Genomic DNA, 23,541 nt, shown 5'->3' with positions numbered 1-23,541 from the left:
AAGAACTGACACAATTTCATGTACATCGGGTTAGCTCAGTTGGTTAGAGTGTTGGGTCATTATCTAAAAGTTTTGGGTTCGAATCGTGGTGTGAGATGCCTTTTTTTTTTGATTTTTTTAAATCTAAATATTGAAGCAGGGTTATTTAAGCCATTTTTCACTTAACGTTTGTTTTTCTGTTTTTTTTTTTTTTTTTTTTACTTCGCTTATTCCTAGGTTTTCATTAACACACTCCACCCCCGACCGACCATACACACCCAAAAACATCCGGGTACCCACCGATTTTTTAAATTTTAATATTGAAACAGGCTTATTTAAGCCATTTTTCCCATGTTTTTTTTTTTGTTCTTATTTTTCAGATTTTTTTAAAGCAGTTTTAACGTTCGTTTTTCTGTTTTCTTTTTTTTTCGATTTTTACATTTAACATCGTTCGTTTGCCTTACGTTAGTTTTTTTTTTTGTGCTTTATTCTTCTGTTTTGTTACCCCCCCCCCCCCGGGGCGTTTGTTTTTCTGTTTTCTTTTGTTTGTTTTTTATACTTCGCTTATTCTTAGTTTTTCATTAACACCCCCCACCTCCTCTGACCACACACACCTACAAACACTCGGGCAACGCTAGTTGTTATATAAATCACATTCCATTTTCTGAAGGTTCTTTTTGAACCCAGTTAATGACGGATATGCTTGCTAGTAGAGAATAAAAAAAAAAAAACTTAATACTTGCATCTTCAACTTTTAAAAAATTTTATAACTTTCAAATTCTTTGTCTTTATTGACAACATTTTGGCTGCTGTACTCTCCGGCCTTCTTAAACTGATCTTCACAGTTTGCCACCAAGATAAAAATCATACTCGAAGGTGACCTAATAGCAACAAACGTCAAATCATTGTGAAAATCGGAATCACTAAATCCAGAACAATACTCCAAAACAGACAACTTAATACATTCATCCCTGGAAGATTGGCAAATATAAAAATAAAATAATTCAAGGAATATATCCATTAAACTAGCAGGCATTTGTCCAGAATTCTTCCATATTAAAAAAATCTGTATAATGTATATGTGTCAATGACGGAAAGAAAATATTGCGCACCAAAAATTACTTTCCAAAATCTCGCAAGTTTTAATTGTTTGAAGTTATCTCCCTTATTCCATCCCTCTGTTTTCAAAATGGCATCGCGATATCGTCGCTGTTTGTTTGACCACAAAATTTAATTTTCTTATCTATATACTCTCATGATTTTATATTTTTTTGTGTGTGCATTGATTTTATATTAAAACCCTTTTATTTAAAAAGAAAATACAACCTTATTGTACATGGGTCGTAGAATCGCATTCATCTGCAAAAGATCTAGCAAATTTGCATATTCTTTTAAGCATTCATTTTGGTACTTGTACAGTTTAATCAAGACATTAAAAAAATGAAAATATCGCAAAAAGTTTATATTGTACGTATTCGTTATGGAATGAAGTTCTCAGAAAAAAAAATTCACTTAATATCATCAAGTAGTTTTTGTTTTACAACGAAAAAACAATTTATGATACCGAGCAAAAGGTTTGATTTTTAGGAAGAAAAGCTAGTATTAAAGATGGGGGGGGGGGGGGGGGTTCCGAGCTTTCTCCCCGTGGCGTTTCTCAAATCCAAGCAAAAATTTTAAAAAATCTAAGATATCTGCCTTCAATGTGCTGTCATAAAAACGTGTAAAAAATGTCTGCCTTCAATGTGCTGTCATAAAAACGTGTAAAAAATGTCTGCCTTCAATGTGCTGTCATAAAAACTGTAAAAAAAAAACCTACTAATTAAGTGAAAATTTTTTTCGGAGATCTTCAGTTCAAAACGGATACGTACAATATAATCTTTTTTCGATATTTTGATTTTTTTAATGTCTTGATTAAACTGTACAAGTACATTCATTTTAATTCCCTTAGTTTTTTTATGGGATGATCATCTTTAGTTAACTATTACGTGTAATTATATTCATGCAGATATTCCACATGATTTATACTTGCGTAATAAGGTTATAGTAAACACATATATGTGTGTGCGTATATATATATATATATATATATATACATATATATATGTGTTTAAAATATTTTGCCTACTAAACTCCTCTGTCAGTTTTTGGTCTACAGACATAAAACTTCATATATAGAGTACTCTCAAACCCATTCGAAACTTTATATTTGGGTTTTAGCCTGGGAAAATCGGTACAAAAGTGTGAAAATTAAATAAATGAAATTTGCAAGGTGAAGGTCGAATGACGGTATTATGAATATGCATGCGTGACATAATAGCTGTTGGTTCATGTTTTCATTTTTAGCCTTGCAAACATGTCGACATAGGTCAGGCATTAACATCAAAGGAAAAAGTAAATCATAAACTAAACATTTTGGTTTCAATTCTCGGTGGTGGCACACGAGTCATTTTTTTTTTAAAACTTTAAATCATTACTATATATCGAGTCCAATATAATATAACAAATACGAAATCTGCATTAATTGAAATATCATATTTAAGCATGTTTTATGACCGGACAATGCCAGACAGCCTGCTAGTTTAAAAATAAAACTACTTTATCAATTTACACGATTTTTGGTGTATGACATGTACATTTTACGGTACTTGTACAGTTTAATCAAGACATTAAAAAAATTTAAATATTAAAAAAAGATTATATTGTACGTATCCGTTTTGAACTGAAGATCTTCGAAAAAAAAAATTTCACTTAATTTTTTTTTATAGCGGAAAAACACGTTTTTATGACAGCACATTGAAGGTAGACATCTTTTAATTTTTAAATTTTTATAAACGCCACGGGGAGATAACTCAGTTTAAAGCGCCTACACTCCCTTCCCATCTTTAATACTAGCTTTTCTTCCTAAAAATCGAAGCTTTTGCTCGGTATCATAACAAATTGTTTTTCCGCTGTAAAACAAAAACTACTTGACAAAATTAAGTGAATTTTTTTTTTTCAGAGAACTTCATTCCATAACGGATACGTACAATATTAACTTTTTTCGATATTTTCATTTTTTAATGACTCGATTAAACTGTACAAGTACCCATTTTACATGTTTTATTTTTAATATGGGAGAATTCTGGACTATAACGAACTGGCATTATTTTTTGACAATAGGATTAAGTTAGTATTAAAAACAAAATCCTCTTGAACTTACCTGGCTTAATAGGATGATTTGGAGTCAAAGAAGCTTGTGAAGCTGTGATCACTTTTGAAGAGACTGCCGCCGTTGTAAGAGATGTGTGAGAAATGCTGGGGCTGACTGGTACAGCTTTTGCCGAACAGTGACCAGATATAACTTGGGATTTGGGGACATCAGATCCGCGAGTCTTTTTCAGCATAATCTGAATATTTTGATTGGATGGAGCAGCAGCGGCAGGGACAACAGTAGTGCCATCTGCGTACATTCCAGACCTGACAAGAAACACATACAGATCTTATCAAATTAAAGATACATTTAAATTTTAGATGATACAAGCAGGGCTACCTGGCATAAACTATAGTGTAACAGTTGACGGATCGATTTTTTAAATAAAAACAATATTACATACTTACTTGTTATGTCGAAAATAGTAAAAAAAAAAAACTAATTTTTTTTTTTAGTAGAAAAAAAAAAGTCTATCGCTTTAGGCTACAAATGTCAGTGTAATGCAAATTTTGCCTTCCGAGTTATGTCCCCTGTGTGTTAACTCCTTATTATCTATTTCATAACATCTAAGAAAAGTGCAATTTTACCCAATTTTCCATAAAAATTACTTTTACCTATAAATAACTTTTCTACTCAATGAATTTCCGTAATTTTTGGATATATTACTATTTTCGACATGACAATGAAGTACGTAATATTGTTTTTGCTTAAAACGACGTTAAAAAAAAAAACAAAAAAAAAAACATTGATCTGTCAACTATCTCAACAAGCAAATTGTTTGCACGACTCTTCTTCATCTTGAATGTTATTTTCACAATATTTTGATCAATGTCATTTCCGACCATCTTCAGGTGAATCTTGTCAAACTCTGAAATCTGCACAGAATTTTAAATGAAATCCTTTATGTAATGCATGAGGGTAGCATGCTCTCATTCTGTCAACCATGGGTTCTTGCAGATTTCTACCTGGTCATGGCTGACAAAATAATAGCATGCTACCCTGCTGATTAAATAAAGGGTCCTGTTAGAAAGTTTTGTACAGCTTTACTATAGTGTGTCGTCCGACAAAATTGTATTTTCGAACAAAGGCATTTCAGGTAAAAACATTACATACTTGTAATATCGAAATTAGTATAAATTCACAAAAATGATCCAGTAGAAGATGTGCTAGAGCTGATCTTTGGGGGGAGGGGGGGAGGGGGGGGAAGCAAAATGGCCGTCCTAAAAGAGAGCATCATTTGATTCTGCACAAAGCAACTTAAACGATAGCATGCCGAATATTCACGTTTTTGATTTTCTAAAGGGTTAATTTACAACGATAAATCACAACTTCGAAAAATTCTGGTTTTACTTATTATTTTTCTATTGGACCATTTTTCGTGATTTCTGGAATTTATACAAATTTCAGCATGACAAACGAGTATATAATACTTTTCTCTGAAATGCATTTTCCCAAAGACACATTATAGTAAAGTTGCACCAAAATTTCAGAGTTCAACAAAATAAACCTGAAGAAGGTTGGAAATTACTTCAGCTGAAATGTTAAGAACACTCAAGATGAGAACAGTGGTCCGAAGAATCCAAATGATACAAATTATCAATCTTAATTAAAAAAAAAAAAAAAAATTAACATATAAAGTTTATTTTTGTTTTTTCCAAAGAAAAAACAAAAATTGTGAAGGTTCCCACTTAAAAGTCAAATTTTTAAATCTATATATCTATAAAAGTGTGTGTGCGTGCATGTGTGTCTCTGTGTACATTTCCCTACGCAATAACTGTCAATTTTTAGTCTACACACTCGAAATTTGATATACAGGGTACTGAAATTTGGGAAAATCTATGTGATCGGGTTTCGTCCAGAAATTTTGCTGTTAAGGGGTCAATGTTCAACGATTTGACCTTTGAGAACTTTACCAAACTCCTCCGACAATTTTGGGTCTAAACAATTGAAATTTTAGATATTGGTTCCTTGGCCATGGATCTAGCTTAATAACTTGATTTGAGCCCAAAACAATAAATATTAAGCGGTCATAATAGGGGTCAAAGTTTAAAAAAATTACCGTTTTTTTTTTTTTTTGCTAAGCATACACCTCCAAACACCTGGGAAACGCCGGGCACCCATGCTAGTATTTAATAAAATAAAGTGTTTAAAACTGGAGTTTTTAATTATTAAAACAAAAAAAAATATTACCGTGGTTTTTCTGGTCGTAAAATGATCTGAGATGTGGCTGGAATCCCCGACTGACCAGCTCGTACACCCGATGGAGTGGTTTGTTTGATGGTTGAGATTAGCGAGGCTCGGTTGATCTGTGAATAGCCAGTGTTGCTAATGATGGTCGATGGTGTATTTGGCCGCATAACAGCAGGGGTGGCCACCGACGCCATACTTGAACTTGGTTTCGGCACAGAAAGAGCAGATGCGGCTGCTGCACCTAAGGAAAATAATTTTTTTTGTTTTCAAATCAAATTTAAAATTACATATCTCAAATGAGAAAAGCTTTTCAGTTGTTTTTAGAATAAGTATTTAAAAATAATTATCTACAACAGAATCAGAATGCATGTATGAAAAACAATATTTGTATAGTTTATATTTATATATATATATATATATATATATATATATATATGCGAGAGAAGTGAAGGATAAATGGGAGGAGGGGAAACTAAATGAAGGGAGCACGAGAAATGAGTGAGATGGGGAGGGGGGGGACAGGAAAGGAGCGAGACATTCAGGGAGCGAGGGTACGGGAAAGAGAGAGGGAAGGGTATATGTAAGTAAGAGAGATCATAAAAACAGAAAAACTTAGAAAAACGTTTCATCCATTCTAGGACTCTTCAGGCTTATGCGCATAAGCCTGAAGAATCCTAGAGTGGATGAAACGCGGAATATTCAGTGTAGCTTAATTGCCATATATATTTTATAACTTCTTAACTAGCTCTACCTACGTATTGAGCACTTTTGAAGTAAATATTTAAAGTTTACGCATAAATTTATACTTTCGTATATTAATTTTATGTGAGTAAATGAAGTAGTTATATATATATATATACATATATATATATATATATATGGGAGAGGGGGGAAGGATAAATAGGAGGAGGGGAAGAAATGAAGGGAGCACGAGAAACGAGTAAGACGGGGAGGGCAAGGGAAAGGAGCGAGACATTTAGGGAGCGAGGGTACAGGAAAGGAGTGAGAGCACGGGAAAGGAGTGAGACGGGGAAGGGGGGGGGGGAGGAGCGAGAGCACAGGAAAGAAGTGAGGCACGGCGGGTACGGAAAACAGAGAGGGGAGGGTATATATACATATATATTAGTAAGAAAGATCATAAAAACAAACCAACCTCTAGGTAAATGAGATGTGAATGTCGGCGTATGATGTGTAGTGGATGAAGCCTCAGTGGAAGATCCTCCCCCGCCTCGAAATGTAGAATTGACACTGAGTGTGATCGGAGAGGCTGTTGATGTAGTTTCAGTCGGCGCAACATTTGCTGGCAAATGCAGGACACTTTGCGGCATGAACTGTTGCATATGCAAAGAAGAGTAGGCCGAACCTGAATGGCCGATCACGGAGGAGCTCGATGTACTCGACGTTTTCACAGTTTCAACGTTGTTGCCGATAATGCCTGGAAAAAACAAAATAAAGTAGAAATTTCTAAAACGGTTTCAAATTCAAACATTTTAACATTTTTTTTTTAATCAGTTTTGCAAATCATCGAAACAAAATAAAAATTTTTAAAGCTAAAATAAATGTATAAAGTATTTTTTAAATTTAGCAAGATATCTGGTTAGAAAAAACAAAAAAACTTATCGAACAAATATTTTTAATCTGTATTATTTGCACTTTTCACATTTCAAAATGAAAAATTCTGCATTGTATTCATTACGTTTTGAAATTTTGTAATTCATGTTTTTAAGTCACACCAAAGCTATAATTATTTTATGATGGTAATGTTTTAAGCTCTATTTTATAAGAAGGTCCAAATATGGCAGCAGACTGAAGATCTCAATGTTTCAATTTCGATATCCGATCATATCACGTGCTTTGTTGTTTGTTTTGTTGGAGTTTACGGCATGTCAACTCCTTGGGTTATTTTATATTGATTATTTACGAGTTTAGGCGGCCTTTACTCCCGGCTTAAGCTCACATAAGAGTAATGTTTCTTTTTAAAGTTTTTGATAAATGCTAATTTTTTTTAAGGTGTATAAGTATGGTGTGGGGTTTTTCTTGATGAAATCCTTAAAGTTTTTTTTTTCTTTATATAAACTTTTTCTCGTGGTTATAAAATCAGTACACTCAAGTAGAACACGAATGGAGTTTGACATGATATACAAATGAGTTGATTTTTTTCCTCAAAAAAATATGAGTGGGTTAAATGAGTATTTCCCATTTTTATTCTTGTGAGTATGACAGTTTTCTGTTTAGTTTGATGTTTTGTTTTTCCTTTTTAATTTTTTTTTGGCATTATTTTGTATAATTTGTCGTTTTGAAATCAGACAAATTCCATAATGTTATAAAAAAAACTTGCGATTGACACAAGGATGGACGAAAATTTCTATTACCTAAAATTCACATGAAAATGTTTAGACTTTTAACGATTGATTTATTAGAGACCTACATGCATTCACTGTGTTGCTTAAGGATTTTGTACACTATTTTTTTTTTTTTAATTCAATTTTCACCCAAAAAAAGGCACAGTGCCACTTTGAAGTAGAAGGCTACTATCGGGGACATAATTTGCAGGGGCATTATGAAGGGAGATGAGTAGCAAGATGCTTGTTCACATTACACTTGAACTTCTGCATGTCAGTACAGTTGGGAAAGCAGAATCCCGGAAAGGAGTTCCAAAGTCTAGCAGTTCTGGGGAAGAAACTATTGGAGTAGAAGGCTTTCTTACATCTAGGGATCTCTACTGTGAATGGGTGGAATTTAGCTACTTGTCGAGTTTGTCGTGGGTATTCACGTCGAGGGGGTACAAGTGCTTGCAGTTCGTTAGAACATTCACCATTAATTAAACAAAAAAAAAAAAAAAAAAAGAATGTTAAACTTAAAACAAAAAAAAAGAAAGAAAATGATATAATTATGTTTACATTTTCTTTTTATTAAATAGGATTTTTAAAGGCTTATTCTAGTTCAATATATATATATATATATATAATAAATCCATTCATGTGTAATCACCTTTTTCTTCACCATATTCCCTCTGCTTTACTTTTTGTTATCAAGTAAGATCTTTGACTTACTTGTAGTTTCATCAAATACTTTTGCATACAAAATCCGATCCCGCATTTTGCTAATTCCTACCCTCTGATGAGAAGGAAAGTATTTCTTCAAAACTTTGTGGATTAAGGACAATCCACTTATTAAGTGTTTCCTTTTCAGATTAAATATGTTTTTAACTCTTTTTCAAAGTGTTTTTTAACATGTTTTATAAATTATTTGCTCTTATATATATATATATATATAAGAGCAAATAGTTAAAACATGTTTAAAAAAAAATATATATATATATATTTAAATGGGAATTTGAAAACTTTGAAGTGTCGAATATAATGATAAAATCATTTTTATTTATTGATTTTTTTTCTAAGTCCGATATTTTGCTAATACATAGCCTCATCAGGGTCGAAAGTCCGGTTTGTGATTTTTTTTTTTTCTTCATTTTGGTGTTATGGCGAAGAGAAGAGAATTTACGTGTTGTTCCGGTGATTTCAAGTGTATAATGCTCTAGTTTCGAACGGGATTTAAAGTAAAAGATGGTCACACACTTTTTGAAGACACTTATTTTTAAAGTAAAATTTAAATGGGAATTTGGAAACGAAGTGTTGAATATAATGATAAAATTCACGAACTGGACTTTCAACCCTGATGAGGCCATGTATTAGCGAAATATCGGACTTACAAAAAAAAAAATCAGTAAATAAAAATGATTTTATCATTATATTCGACACTTCAAAGTTTTCAAATTCCCATTTAAATTTTACTTTAAAACTAAGCGTCTTCAAAAAGTGTGCGACCATCTTTTACAATATATATGACCACATATGGTTCAAATAGTGAAGAACCACAGACATTGTTAGGCCATGTAAACAACACACACACGACGGATTTGGGTCCTTACAAATACACACACACGACGGATTTGGGTCCTTACAAATACACACACACGACGGATTTGGGTCCTTACAAATACACACACACGACGGATTTGGGTCCTTACAAATACACACACACGACGGATTTGGGTCCTTACAAATACACACACACGACGGATTTGGGTCCTTACAAATACACACACACGACGGATTTGGGTCCTTACAAATACACACACACGACGGATTTGGGTCCTTACAAATACACACACACGACGGATTTGGGTCCTTACAAATACACACACACGACGGATTTGGGTCCTTACAAATACACACACACGACGGATTTGGGTCCTTACAAATACACACACACGACGGATTTGGGTCCTTACAAATACACACACACGACGGATTTGGGTCCTTACAAATACACACACACGACGGATTTGGGTCCTTACAAATACACACACACGACGGATTTGGGTCCTTACAAATACACACACACGACGGATTTGGGTCCTTACAAATACACACACACGACGGATTTGGGTCCTTACAAATACCCACGACGGATTTGGGTCCTTACAAATACCCAAGACGGATTTGGGTCCTTACAAATACCCAAGACGGATTTGGGTCCTTACAAATACCCAAGACGGATTTGGGTCCTTACAAATACCCAAGACGGATTTGGGTCCTTACAAATACCCAAGACGGATTTGGGTCCTTACAAATACCCAAGACGGATTTGGGTCCTTACAAATACCCAAGACGGATTTGGGTCCTTACAAATACCCAAGACGGATTTGGGTCCTTACAAATACCCAAGACGGATTTGGGTCCTTACAAATACCCAAGACGGATTTGGGTCCTTACAAATACCCAAGACGGATTTGGGTCCTTACAAATACCCAAGACGGATTTGGGTCCTTACAAATACCCAAGACGGATTTGGGTCCTTACAAATACCCAAGACGGATTTGGGTCCTTACAAATACCCAAGACGGATTTGGGTCCTTACAAATACCCAAGACGGATTTGGGTCCTTACAAATACCCAAGACGGATTTGGGTCCTTACAAATACCCAAGACGGATTTGGGTCCTTACAAATACACACACAACAGATTTTAGTCCTTACAAATACACACACATCGAGTTTATACACTCTCGACATGACCAGACAAAATATATCCTTTTCGATCTGTGACCTATTTGAGATTAAAATGATTAACACTCATAAACTCCTTTTTGGGGTTATAGAACACAGTAATCATATTATTAGTTTTACAATAATATTGTGGAGGTCAGTGTTCATATCTGACGTCCATAAACCAGAAATCTTTTCAAACATGGCAGCACTATACAACAGATGAAGAATACAACTGGAATTTCCTTGAGTCCCGCTAGTTAATAGATAACACCAACAGCCACCACTTTAAATCTATGTAGTTTTGAAAGTTGAGCAAGCTATAAATCTATATTAAAAATAAATTCCAAACTCTTGTTGCAAAATTCATTTGTTTGTAAGTTAATTAATCTATTGTATTAGTCTGCTTCCAAGAATTCATTCTATTTTAAGGATCATAAGCTGTTTACCATGAAAAACTTTAACAAAACAGTATTTTTGCTCACGACTTCCCCAGCAGTGTTCATCAAACACTACCTCCTTAAAAAAAAAAAAAATTTTTTACTAGATATTAATTATTCATGTTATTTATGTAAATGTAGATTCCATGAACAAAGTTTCTTTCTTAGAACTGCACGCCTGTGGAACTCTTCTTTTTGCCCGCTTTCCAGCTGACTACAATATCGTCGTCTTCAAGTCCAATGTAAACAAGTTCTTGAGCCGTTCCCCTTAAGTAATCCAATTTACCAAATTTACACTTCTAACGATTACTATGATATTGTCCCTTTGACTACTGTACACTCTTTAACCCTTATCCTCGAGTGGCCTCTGGGCCTTGATAAGTGGTGATTCCTTTGTAAAAAAAGAAAAAAATACAACTCAGCAAGTGTTTAGGCATGAAATGAACATCATAGTTCAACAGATCCACGAAGCGTGACAAAGTTATTTTTAGCATGAAAACAGTAATCCGTTCCACCTCATCGCCTCATTTTTCATCCCAACTCATGGCTACGGCTCGTTAAATTTTCTGATTCTTTTGATAAAATAAAAATTTTGCCAACTATTTCATAATTAAAAATCTTTTGCATTATTAAAGCCTAACACCGTGAGCTAATTCCAAAAATAAAGATTTTACTATTTTGAGGAGACTACATACTAGGCAATAAAAATCAAAAACTAAATATTTTAGATATTAGAGGGGGGGGGGTCATTTTTGCTTATAAATTTAACTTAAAATGACCAGATAACAGTTTTAAAAGACTGGTCCTTATTAAAAACACTATCTGGTCTAGAAATAGATGATCAATGGCACAGAAGCAGGGTGATTATTTTATGCTAAATTCATATGCATAGATGATCTCCCACTGTAAAGTCTAAAATAGTAAGATTTTTTTTGTGTTTTTTAAATTTAAAAAAAATTTTTTTGATTAAAAAAAAAAAAAAAAAAAAAAATTCTAATCTAAAAAAAAATTTTTTTTTTTATTTATTACTTTTTCAAGCTATTTATATGTGAGCCTAAAAACAGTAAAATCTCTTCATTATAAGAGAATCAGCAGAAGACACCCAGGGTTCCAACAATAGCAACATGCATGATGTCTCAAGAGAACTGTGCATTCGTGAAGGTAATACAAGCAAACCATCTTCAAATGAAACCTTCATCAAATGATAGTGTTCGACCAGAATTGCAAGAGACAACTACAACAGTTGAATACATGTAAGGAAGGAGGAGGAAGAGGAGTGGGTATCAACACTCAACAACTCAAGTGTTGCCTTACATATCTTGGATATATAATTACAGATAAAAGTAAGTCTGCAGAACACTAAAAAGTTTCAGTGGAATGTGCTCTGATGAACTCGTTTCGCTTGTGCCCCTTCGACATATCCCCGACAAACCTGGTTAGCAACAAAATCTCACCCCTTCACTATTGAGATCCTTAAGTGCCAGAAAGCTTTCTGTTTCATCACTCGAACAGATAAACTTTGTAATTCCTTTCCTACTACCTGCTTCCCTGACTGTACTGATATGAAGGAGTTTAAATGTAACGTAAACCAACATCTTGTTAATCTTTCCTAGGCATGATCTCAAATAATATCCCCTTACGTCCAAGTGGCAATATATCTTGTTAGGGGTAAACGCGAGTATAAAAAAAAAATTACCTCTGGGCTGCTTCCCAGCTGACTACAACACGATAGTTTTTAAGTTCAATATAAACAATTCTTGTTGAGTCGCCTTCTTAATACAAATTCTACCCAATCATTACCAATCAGTTTCACCGCCCACTCTACATTCGTTTTACCTTTATCCTCGAGTGGCCTCGAGGCCTTCATAAGTGGAATTTTGTGCAACTTTGCTATAGTGTGCCTTCAAAAAATATGCATTTCAAAGAAAAATATTACATATTTAAGTGTCATACTGAAATTAGTATAAATTTTTTAAAAATTTATAAAAATGGTCCAGTAAAAAAAAAAAAATTATAAAAAAAAGAAACCAATTTATCAAAGTTGCCATCATTCACTGTAAATTAACACTATTAGAAAATCAAAATCAGGGGGAGATAACTGCATTCTACCGTTTAAGTTGCTTTGCGGAGAATATGATGACACTATCTTTCAGGTCGACTATCTTGTTTTTATCGATTTACTGCACCCCCACCCCCACAAAAAACAAATTTAGCTTGACCACATCTTCTACTAGATCATATTTCGTAATTTTTGGAAGTTATAATTTTGACAGGACATGTAATATTTTTGCCTGAAATGCCTTGGTTCAAAAATACACAATTGAGTCAAATGGCACGTTATAGTAAAGTTGTGCTTGGAACTCTTCGAGAGAGAGAAAACAGTAAATATTCCTCATTAGATCTGTACATTTTTCTCGCTCTGTCAGTCATTATCGAGTAGAAATTTGAAGTCCGAGTTGTACTATTAGTATTGGTCATACTGATGATTGAACTTTTAACTTCCAGAATTGATTATTACTTAACACCTTATCCATTGTGCCATCTTAGTAATTATTACTACATGCTGGAAACACCTACCTAGTCAATGCTAACAGAACAAGAACAAGCTTGGCTTAAGTTAAGTGCTTAGTTAGAAATTGCACTCCCCAAAAAAAGGTTGGATATTACATCAGCCAAAGAAAATGTTAGGAAAATAACATCCAAGATGAGGATGATGTTCCAAATAATACAATCCTCATCTTTAAATTTTTTTTTTCAACAAATTATGAGTTTGAAATACAAAAGTGTGAAATCTCAATGATTTTGTCAAAGTTGAAATTCACAGCATAAGACAGCCATCTTACCTGTTGATGTAAGGAGTTTCGGAACCGACGAGTGCGAAGAATGGGATGCTGCTGCAACTGATGCCGAAGTTTTCTAAATAAAACAAAACCATTTAAAAAAAAAAATTTAAAAAAAAAATTAAAATTTCTTTAAAACAAAAAAGAAAAAAAAAAGATCAACTCAAATAAACAAATGAGATGTAAAAAATTATTTTGTTTTGTTCGAAATTCGTAAATTAATATGCAAAATTCTTAATTTGTTTTAATTTTTAATTTAGTATTTTATTGTAAGGGGGAGGGGGCCCCGACCAAGCTTTAATCTCTGTAAGGCCTTCACAGCATTTCTATGTTTCTAAAAAAAAAAAAAGTAAGGATTTCTGATATTCTGAAATCAGACAAATTCGACAATTTTAAAAAACTTGTGACAGACATGATCATGTTGAGATTTTTAACTATTCATTTATTAGAAACTATGTGTATTCCCTTGATGTTGCTTAGCGATATTGTTCAAGGTTGAGATTAGAACCAAAAGATTAACCTACATAAATGACATCTAAAATTCTTGTTTTGCTAAAAATTCATAAATAATAAAATCATGAATTTTACATTAATTTATAATTTAGCATTTTATTGTAAGAAAAAAAAAAAAAAAAAAAATAGGGGTGGGTCACTACCACGCTTTAATCTCTGGTTCCTTCTTTTAATGCAAGACATTCACAGCAAGAACTCGTCTTCTTCCCACAACTGTAAAGAATTTTCTTTTTCTTTTGTGAAACAAAGAATTTCTTTCCAAAAAATTTCCATCTGTGGAAGACATTACGATGGTACTGCTTCCCTGCAGATTACAACACTCATTTTCAAATCTAATTTCAAAAGTGGAATAAACCATCCTCATACGTAATCAAACTTTTAATTCTATTCAATCCTCTCATAATATTCATCATCATTCGAAAGAATCTATCAAACTCAATCTTTATCCTCGAGTAGCTTTCAACCTTGATAGGAAACACCTTGGGTTAAAATTTATATCTATATATATATAAAAGTGAGCCACACTTGAAAGTTAGTATATAGGTTATTCAGACATGTGGAAACTTTAATTGGTTTTCATCCAGAAAAGAGGGCTGCTAAGGGGTTAAAATTGAAAAATTGGTATGTGGGAGGCCACCGGGTTAGTTTTTATCCATTTTCAATTGTTTCATGACTGCACATGCGTAGTCGTGAAACATGACAGCTTTTTTATGTTAAGTATGAATTGGGTTGAAAACACTAAGAATTTATATAAAAATCATGGGAGGTGGCCATGATTAAGTGATTGCTGACACAGACCAATGACCTGACTGCACCAAGTTCAAATCCAGTCCTATTCCGCAAAAAAATCACTTTCAATTACGATGTTGGCAACCTTCACATGGTTCCTTCTGTAAGTATCCCACGTTTATAGAAAGAGCTTAAATACTAGAAAAATATCGAAGAAAGCAATCTGGTTCACATGATATGAATAAATAAATAAAAAATCTTGATAAAAAATAAGAGAAGGTAGTTTGCTTGAAGCATTGTGCCTAGTGTGTAAAGAGTTTTGCTTCAAGGCCATGAAATGCAGTTTTGAAGAAAAACACTGATACAAGACAAGGTAGAAAGAATAACAATATTGAAAGGTTGTAATCATTTTCAATTATAATTTAATAATGTGTCAAACTAAGATGGTATTGTAGTGTTATAGGCCTTGAATTTTCGAGGTAAATCTCATCTTCAGAAAAAACGAAAAAAAATTTTTTAATATGGACAACCATATGTACAACCACTCAGTGGAGATGTTATGCTCCAGAGCCGGAAATAAGGCAACAGTAGAATAGATTCCGTTTTTCTTCAAAACTACCTTGTTATCGCCTTCAAACATAACTCGTTAATAAAAAAAAAGAAGAAAAAAAATGTTGCAAACCTGATACGTGTTAATCTGATGTGTATTTTGCTGTGCAGATGACTGATAGATGTGAGTCGGTCGACTACTTTGGGCAGGAATTCTAGAGGAAGCCGGGTTAGGGTCTCCCCCTGAATGGTGCACCTTGTCAACATGTCTGTCTCCAGGGTAAGACTGACTCATGTCTTCACCTGCAGAACAAAATTCCATTTTAAATTTTGCGTTAGCTAAAAACAGAAAACATCTCTACACATGACAAGACATGGATCTGTTAAGGAAAGTGAAAAAAAAAAACTTTAATGACTGGAGCCTAAAAATCAAAGAACAAAACTTATTTAGAATTCTTGTCCATGGGAAGAAAAAAAAAAATTTAGGTCAGCATTTTCAAATAGAGCCGTCATTAGGGTATGAAGAGGATATCTTGTGGGTAGACACCTTTTATTTTGCAAAAACATTTGGTTCTTGTCTAGAACCCCGCCCCTCCATATTAAACAATAAAAAGAAAAAATCTGTATGCTGTAAGTACCCCTTACAAAACAAAAACATATTCCAAAAATCATGTAAAGTGATCAAGTAGTGTTATTTTTATAAAGAAAATCGTTTTTAAGCAATTAATAGAAATTCATAGGCATCACACCATAAATCTCACAAGTTTGAATTATTGAGTTATCTCCCTTTGCGTTTTTTTTTTAATATTGTTTTCAAAATTATCAACAAAACAAGCATTCCTCCATTATTCATAAAATTTGATTTTATTATTTAAAAATAAAACTACTTTATCAACTCGAGTGAGTTTCGGAATAGGATATTTTTGTTTCATCACAAGTAAGTATATCATACACACCTTTATTTTTTAATATAGAGCTAATTCTAGACAAGAAACAAATATTCTCTTTACCTTGAGGTTGCATTGAAAGCTTGAATAAAAAATAAAGCAAATAAAGTTTGTTGGTTTCCATTATTTTCTCGTCTCAAATCAGAAAAATCGTTTGATCGCTGAAAAAGTTGATAGAAAATAAAATGACAGCGTTGCATTTGAAATGTTTCGAAAAAAATTTAGATGAAAAATGATTTGTATCATTCAGACTATTGTTCTTTTGGCTGTGTCTATAATTGCTCTTACACTGGTTTCTAACTTAAAAATTGACTATTCATATCGGACTTATAGCAGCCATAAGTATGTGCATATACAGTAGCGTCCAAAAGTTAAGGAATGGTCGATCATTTTCTTTTCAATGTCTTCTAACTTTATCTATGAAAAAGGAAAAATAGTTTTTGGTGAATGTTCCAATGTTTAATAATGATAGTTAAATAAAAAAAAAAATTTTATTTTTGATTTTGAATACATATTAGTGTTTTACATATAAACAAATTTAATTAAATTACAGGCGTCCAAAAGTTAAGGAACGGGGGAAATTATTGATGAAAAAACAAATCCTTACAGTATTTAGTGAAAAGCCCCTTGCTTTCAATCACACTATGGCATCTTTTGCTGCAAGACAGAACTAATCGTTCACATGTTATAAGGGAGATATTATTCCAGGATTTTCTTATACATTCCAATAAATAATCAAGATTGGGGGGGGGGGGTCTGTGATCTTATCACCAATAATTTTCCAAACATTTTCAATTGGCTTAAGGTCGGGTCTCTGAGCTGGCCAATCCATAACACAAATATTGAATCTATTTAGCTCTTCTAAAACTATTTTTGCTTTATGGCACGGTGCGTTGTCTTGCATAAAGATATCAGAATCAGAAAGATTAGAAACCACATGTTCTTTAATGAATTCTCTGTACATTCTGGCATTTACTTTTCCATGAATCCTTACAAAGGGGCCAGTTCCTTTTGAAGATATCATGCCCCATACCATTATACTATCCCCTTCAAATTTTACTGTACTTTTAACGCACTTGGGGGACAGTCTTTCTCCATTTTTTCTTCTGACATGTGGTCTTTTGTCTGATCCGAAAAGAGTGAATTTAGATTCATCACTAAAATGAATCTTATTTTTCTTCCCAAAACAAATGTTTTTCAGCAAATAACAATCTGGCCTTTTTATTTTTAATAGAAATTAAATGCTTTGAGCATGGACTTCTTGAAAATAATCAAACTGTTTAATCTTCGTGAAATCGGTTGTTTGGAAATTTTTTGTCCAGTTTCGGATGTAGAATCCCGAGATATTGAAGCTACAGTTTTAAAGCGATCAAAACGAGATGATTGAGTAATTTTTCTATCCTCCCTCTTAGTTGTTATTTGGGGGTCGGCACGATTTTTTTTCTTTTCAGTCAATGGTAAACCTTTTGTTTCTATTTCCAATAAAGCCAAAAAAACAACACTTTTAGACCTGGTCAATATTTTAGCTATCATCCCCCATGGTCTTTTTTTCATCATAATGGTCAACAATAAGCTGTTTTTCTTGTATAGATAGATTTTTTCGAATATTCGGAGTCGACATTTTGTTAAGTTGTTATTAAAATTGCTAAAGTTTGTATTAATTTCCCCTTCCTTAACTTTTGGATGACTGTAATTTAATGAAAATTATTTATAGATAAAAAAAACTATAATATGTATTCAAAATCAAAAAATTATTTTTTTATTTAACTACCATTATTAAATATTGGAAAATTCACCCCCCCTCCCAATTTTTCCCCCCCTTTTCATAAAGTTAGAAGCCACTCAATAAAAATGATCGACCGTTCCTTAACTTTTGGACGCTACTGTATATATATGTGTGTGTGTGTGTGTGTGTGTGAGGTGCTTTAAATAAGTTTCCAGACATTTTTGGTACATGCATTTAAAATTGTCGTAGACTCTTGAAAATTCACTATGTTATTGCTATACGTCTTATAAGATGACTGACCAATTTTTATGATTTCAGGTTCAAATGAACAGCTACAGCAGGAATTGGAATACACTCTACTAAAGTCTGATTGTCACAGTTGGTGAATTTAAAAAATGCAATCCGGATGCGAGAGCACTTTAGAAGAACGATATGCAATAAAATTCTGTTTTAAACTTGGAAAAAATGCCACAGAAATGTATGGAATGCTTCAGACTGCTTTTGGACCAACTTGCATGAATCAGGTATCAGTTTTTGAATGGCATAGGAGATTCAAGGAAGGTAGGGAGTCTATGAGAGATGATGAGGTGTAGTAGGAGTAAGGAAGTCAATACCAGAGTCGATTGGCCAAATAACGAATTTCATGGCTAAGAACGTCGTGTGTCTATAGAGACAATAAGTGTACAGTCTGATGTCAGTGTGAGAACTATACAGACAATTACTCACGAGGAACTGTAGATGCAGAAAATTTGCGCGAAGTTTGTCATAAGGGTGCTCAGAGACGATCGGAAAGAAAGACGTTGTCATGACAGCAGGGAGATGGTCGAGCTGATCAATTTAGATTCTGCAATTCTTGATGCTCTGGTGACCTGTGATGAAGGCTGGATCTACTGCTATGACCAAGAGACAGAGTTCCAAGTGGAGGCATGCTGGCTCTCCCAAACCTAAGAAAGACAGAGCATATCCATCCAAACACTTTTCTTTTGTGACAGCACGGGCATGATCTACATGCACTGGGTTCCTACTGGACAAACAGTGAACGAGGAATACTATGTTGACGTTTTAAGGAAGTTCAGTAAGAGATTCCATCGGAAGAGGCCAGCATTCTTCAGATCAGGTCAGTGGCATTTTTACCAGGACAATACACCAGTCCACAACTCCATCCTTGTCACAGATTATTTGACCAAGATGGGCATCAAGACAGTTCCTCACCCTCCCTCTAGTCCAGACCTTGTTCCCTGTGACTTTTGGTTATTTTCCAAGTTTAAAGAAAACCTTAGAGGCTGTCGTTATAAGCCAATTGAGATGAAAGAGGCTGTGACAAGGGTCATTCACACGCCGACACTAAAGGACTTCCATGGGGCCTTCCAGAACTTGTTGGAACAGTACAAGTGCATTACAGCTGGAGGAGATTACTTTAAAAAGGACTACAGTTTCATGTGCGTACTATCAATAAAAGTGCTCATACGAATAAAGTCTGGAAACTTATTGACGGTACCTATTAAGGTATATATTCGAGGTAAATATATAAATAAAATCCAAGTAATAAATATTCAAAAATAAAAAAATTAAATTTAACAAGGTTCTTGATAGAACTCAATAAAAAGAGCAGAATATTATTTTATTCAACTTAGGTAAAACAAAATTACCATTAGTCACAACAATAAAATTACTGTTTCAATCTAAAAAAAAAAAAAAAAATTTCACCAGGTGACAGAAGTATCTGTTCTTCATAAAGACCCATCTTGAAAATATACTTATATATTTTCAAGTTATAACTCAAAATAAAACAAGGTATTTCCTTTGTATGGATGTTTGTCAAAAATGTAGCCCTTTACATTAGTTTCCCTTAATAAAACTGAAATTTACCTATGCAAGTACCCTGGACAGTTTCAGTATATCAGAGGTGATTAAAGAATCTTTCAATATTCTTTAACTGGAAACTTATCAAGATATAAGAAGCTCGACATGTGGGGGTGGAGCATAAGCATGTAAAGAAAGTTAAAGACATGAAAGTAAATATGGGAATATATCGATTTATTTGTCAGTTTAATGCATTAGGATTCGAAATCTTTAAGTATAAGGAATATTTATAGCCTCTTCCTACCAATGTTATTTTCTTCCTTATTAAACTGACAAATAAATCTATATATACCAATATTTATCACACACACATATATATATGCATACATATACACATAATGTTGAGTCCTCTATGATTTTTTTTTTTTCTTGCAACATTATATTATCATGCATTTTTTCTAACTAAGCAAAGAATTTCTAATTTTTCTGAAGAGTATATGAACGAAATGGATCTAAAAAAAAAAAAAAAATTACTGTTTTGCATGAAAAATAAATATTTGGATCTTGGAATGTATCTATACTATTATTCTTTTACTCTTATTCTAAGAGTGAAATAATTGACAAAACAATTATATATTTGTTTTGTCAATTATATATATATATATATGTGTGTGTGTGTGTGTGTGCGCGATTTGTGCATTCCCAAACCTCTAAGTAGTGTTTATTTTGTTGTATGACATTCACCCTAGGTAGGTTGAACCGGCTTCCTCTAAAGGAGAAAGTGTCAAGAGAATATTAAATTCACAAACGGTCCCCAGTTCCTGCCTGTAATGTTTGGTGCATTTTTGATCAAGAAGCCACCATCTTCAGACAGCCTGATCTATTAGCACCAGATGCCCTAACAGGTATTACCACTCTGGGTCAACGGTGACTCAGGAGCAATGGTAACTAAGAGATAGCTCCGTATTCCCCATCGGATGTCTTAAAATTATACCCAAACAACAGCTACAGCTAAGAACCGTTCCTTTTATCTGTGGATGGCTGAATAAATTGCACGGTTTAAGTCGATAAATGTTTGTAGTATTTTAATATCTAACAGAAATGTTAAAATTTGTGAGGTCAGCAGAATCGGAAAACAATTTTGTCTCCAACTATTTAGAATGAAGAATTTTGTTTTTCTTTCGAAGAAAATTAATTTTTTTTTTTTCATTAAGAACAAAATAAATTATAGTTTGAATAAGAAATTTGATGAGCTTTTGGTCTTCCTTTTTATGTCTGAATCTAAACTCATAACTGTCATTCAATGAGATTATATATATATATATAGGGATGCATATCTTTATATATGCATCTCTATAGTGTGTTTATTATACAAACATTATTGGTTACATATGGGCATACATGTTTCAGTGGAGTCCCGATTCATAGAGACCCACCTTATCAGACCAAGAACGGCAACTATACCAGCTCTGTCCTCCATTGAGCATTCTTTAATAATCATGCGGGTTTCATTGGATTTTCATATAGGAAACCAATCTATACATGTGTGTGTGTGTGTGTATGTATATATATATATATATATATATATATATATATAGAGAGAGAGAGAGAGAGAGAATGATAAAGAGAGTTTACTGTCTTTTCTGATTTGTCCGAGTCAGGGATTCAGAATGTTTACATTGCAACATTTATGTCTGTGCTGCAATGTTAGCTCAACTGAAAACAAAACCGATTCAATCCGAACATTGTCATATTTGTGTTAATCTCTAACAAAAAAAATAACGTGCACAAAAGTTTTAGTTAATTTCGCAAAATAGAAGATTTTAATTCAGGCCTGTTTGAAGTTAGAACAATAAACAACAGTTAGAAAAATTCAAAGTAAAAAAAGATAAATTATAACAATAACCAGTTAATCGGGTTAAAAAAATTTTTTTTTTAAATGGTTATCAAAACTTGTTTTTAGTGCAACCAAACCAATGTGTAGCGTACACAATTGGTTCGCTTTAAACATCTCACATCGCTTAACTAGTTAAACTTTCCAATGTTGCTTGCACAGTGCCACACTGAGGTGTTTTCAACACGATGCTGACAAACGAGTGTGGCAGATGAATACCAACACGGCAATAACCGTTTATAATTTTCCTTCTCCCAGACTAGTTGCCCTTTCTGTATAATCACTACCACGGCTACCTTGCACTACGAGTGGAATAAAGTGAATTAAAACGCAAACTGACAATCTGGTTGTGCCATGTGTAACTCCAATCATTTCCACAGCATCGTGTTAACGAAACTCTTCCTGGATATACACAATTCAAGAAAGAATCAAGGAACTGAATGTCAACAATGCAATATTTGGTTTAATGTCTTGCTAGCATGTGGTAAGCAGCTTTTAGAAATTGGCTTCTAAACCAATATATCTCTGGCCAAGTCCTTATCCTTCTTTCAAATCTTTCTCACTTCCTAGTGAATTAACCCTGCTACCTACACCGTATTACTAATCTAAAAACTCTTCCGTATTTTCTTTGCCCCCTCCCCTACCTGGACTGTTCTATATCTACTAACTCATGTGACCAAACCAACTTCATTTCCCATTTTGCACTCATCTACCTAACTTTTCCTCTGAGGTCATCAGATCTAAGCTCGTCTTCAATATCCACATAACATATACTCCCTCGTCAACCCTTATCTGTTCTTCTCATTTTTTTTTCCTACAACCTTCCCCTGTGAACTGACTCTGCTACCTCAACTATTCTACATATACTAATCAAAGCACTCTCCTCTACTTTTTTTCAATGTGACCAAACCAAGTAGGTCTCCTGTTCTTCACACATCTCCCTATACTGTCCAGATGTAATCTATACAATACAGAAATAATCAGCAAGCACCATGTTTAAAGATATCGGAGAGAGAGAGAGAGAAAAAAAAATTAAAAAGAATAAAATAAAGATGTCACCATAAATGAAGAATATACCTGAAGAATTCGGGATGGCACGGCGACTGAAACCTAGTATAAATATAAATATCAACGGTGAGGACAATAGTCTGCAGAGAAAACAGTGTAAATAATCATTGGTAACACTTAAAAAAAAAACAACAAAAAAAAAAAACGTTACATCCTTTAAAATCATTACATCCATCTTGAAAATCACAAGGTCACTGACAACGTTCCTAACTACAGGTCATGTCAGGATCACCATTTATAGAAATCAGAAACACTTCCTTATAACAATAGTATGCAATAAAGACAGTCCTCAGAATCTTATTTAATGCATTTTCAAATGTGGCCGACTTAAAAAAAAAAAAAAAAAGGCGACATGTTACATGTCGTCAAGCTATTAACAAGCGTTTCATTTTCAGAAATGTTTGACGGAAATTAATTTGGCTATATTTGGAAATACATCAAATAAAATTATGACCCTAACTGGAGGATTAAAAGATGTGTTGTTGAAAGATAAGTGAAAATTTTTTTTTTTTTTGTGGAAACTGAAAAGTATTAAACAGAATAAACACATAATTATAAAAGGTTGCTTAAAATATTATATTTTTTGATATCTTTCAACAAATATCATCAAATAATATATATAT

General features: G+C 33.4%; 1 protein-coding gene across 5 annotated transcripts in view; it reads right to left on the bottom strand.

Annotated features, from left to right (window-relative positions):
• Positions 1-23,541, bottom strand: part of LOC145287752 (uncharacterized) — a 124,883-nt gene that overhangs the window by 52,466 nt on the left and 48,876 nt on the right. For 3 of the 5 annotated variants that reach the window (XM_080135530.1, XM_080135533.1, XM_080135532.1), the window contains 5 exons: positions 15,614-15,783; positions 13,693-13,765; positions 6,513-6,794; positions 5,360-5,600; positions 3,179-3,435 (listed from right to left, as the gene is read on the bottom strand). In XM_080135530.1, the coding sequence (XP_079991656.1) occupies positions 3,179-3,435; positions 5,360-5,600; positions 6,513-6,794; positions 13,693-13,765; positions 15,614-15,783 (1,023 nt within the window). Of the gene's footprint in view, positions 1-3,178; positions 3,436-5,359; positions 5,601-6,512; positions 6,795-13,692; positions 13,766-15,613; positions 15,784-22,927; positions 22,961-23,541 lie in introns of all 5 variants that reach the window. The other 2 variants (XM_080135529.1, XM_080135531.1) reach the window with 1 other exon arrangement.

The sequence above is a fragment of the Euprymna scolopes genome, chromosome 11 (assembly GCF_053919585.1).
Source record: "Euprymna scolopes isolate OS-2025 chromosome 11, ASM5391958v1, whole genome shotgun sequence".
In the NCBI taxonomy this organism is placed as follows: Eukaryota; Metazoa; Mollusca; class Cephalopoda; order Sepiida; family Sepiolidae; genus Euprymna; species Euprymna scolopes.
This window is presented reverse-complemented; position numbering and strand designations above follow the sequence as displayed.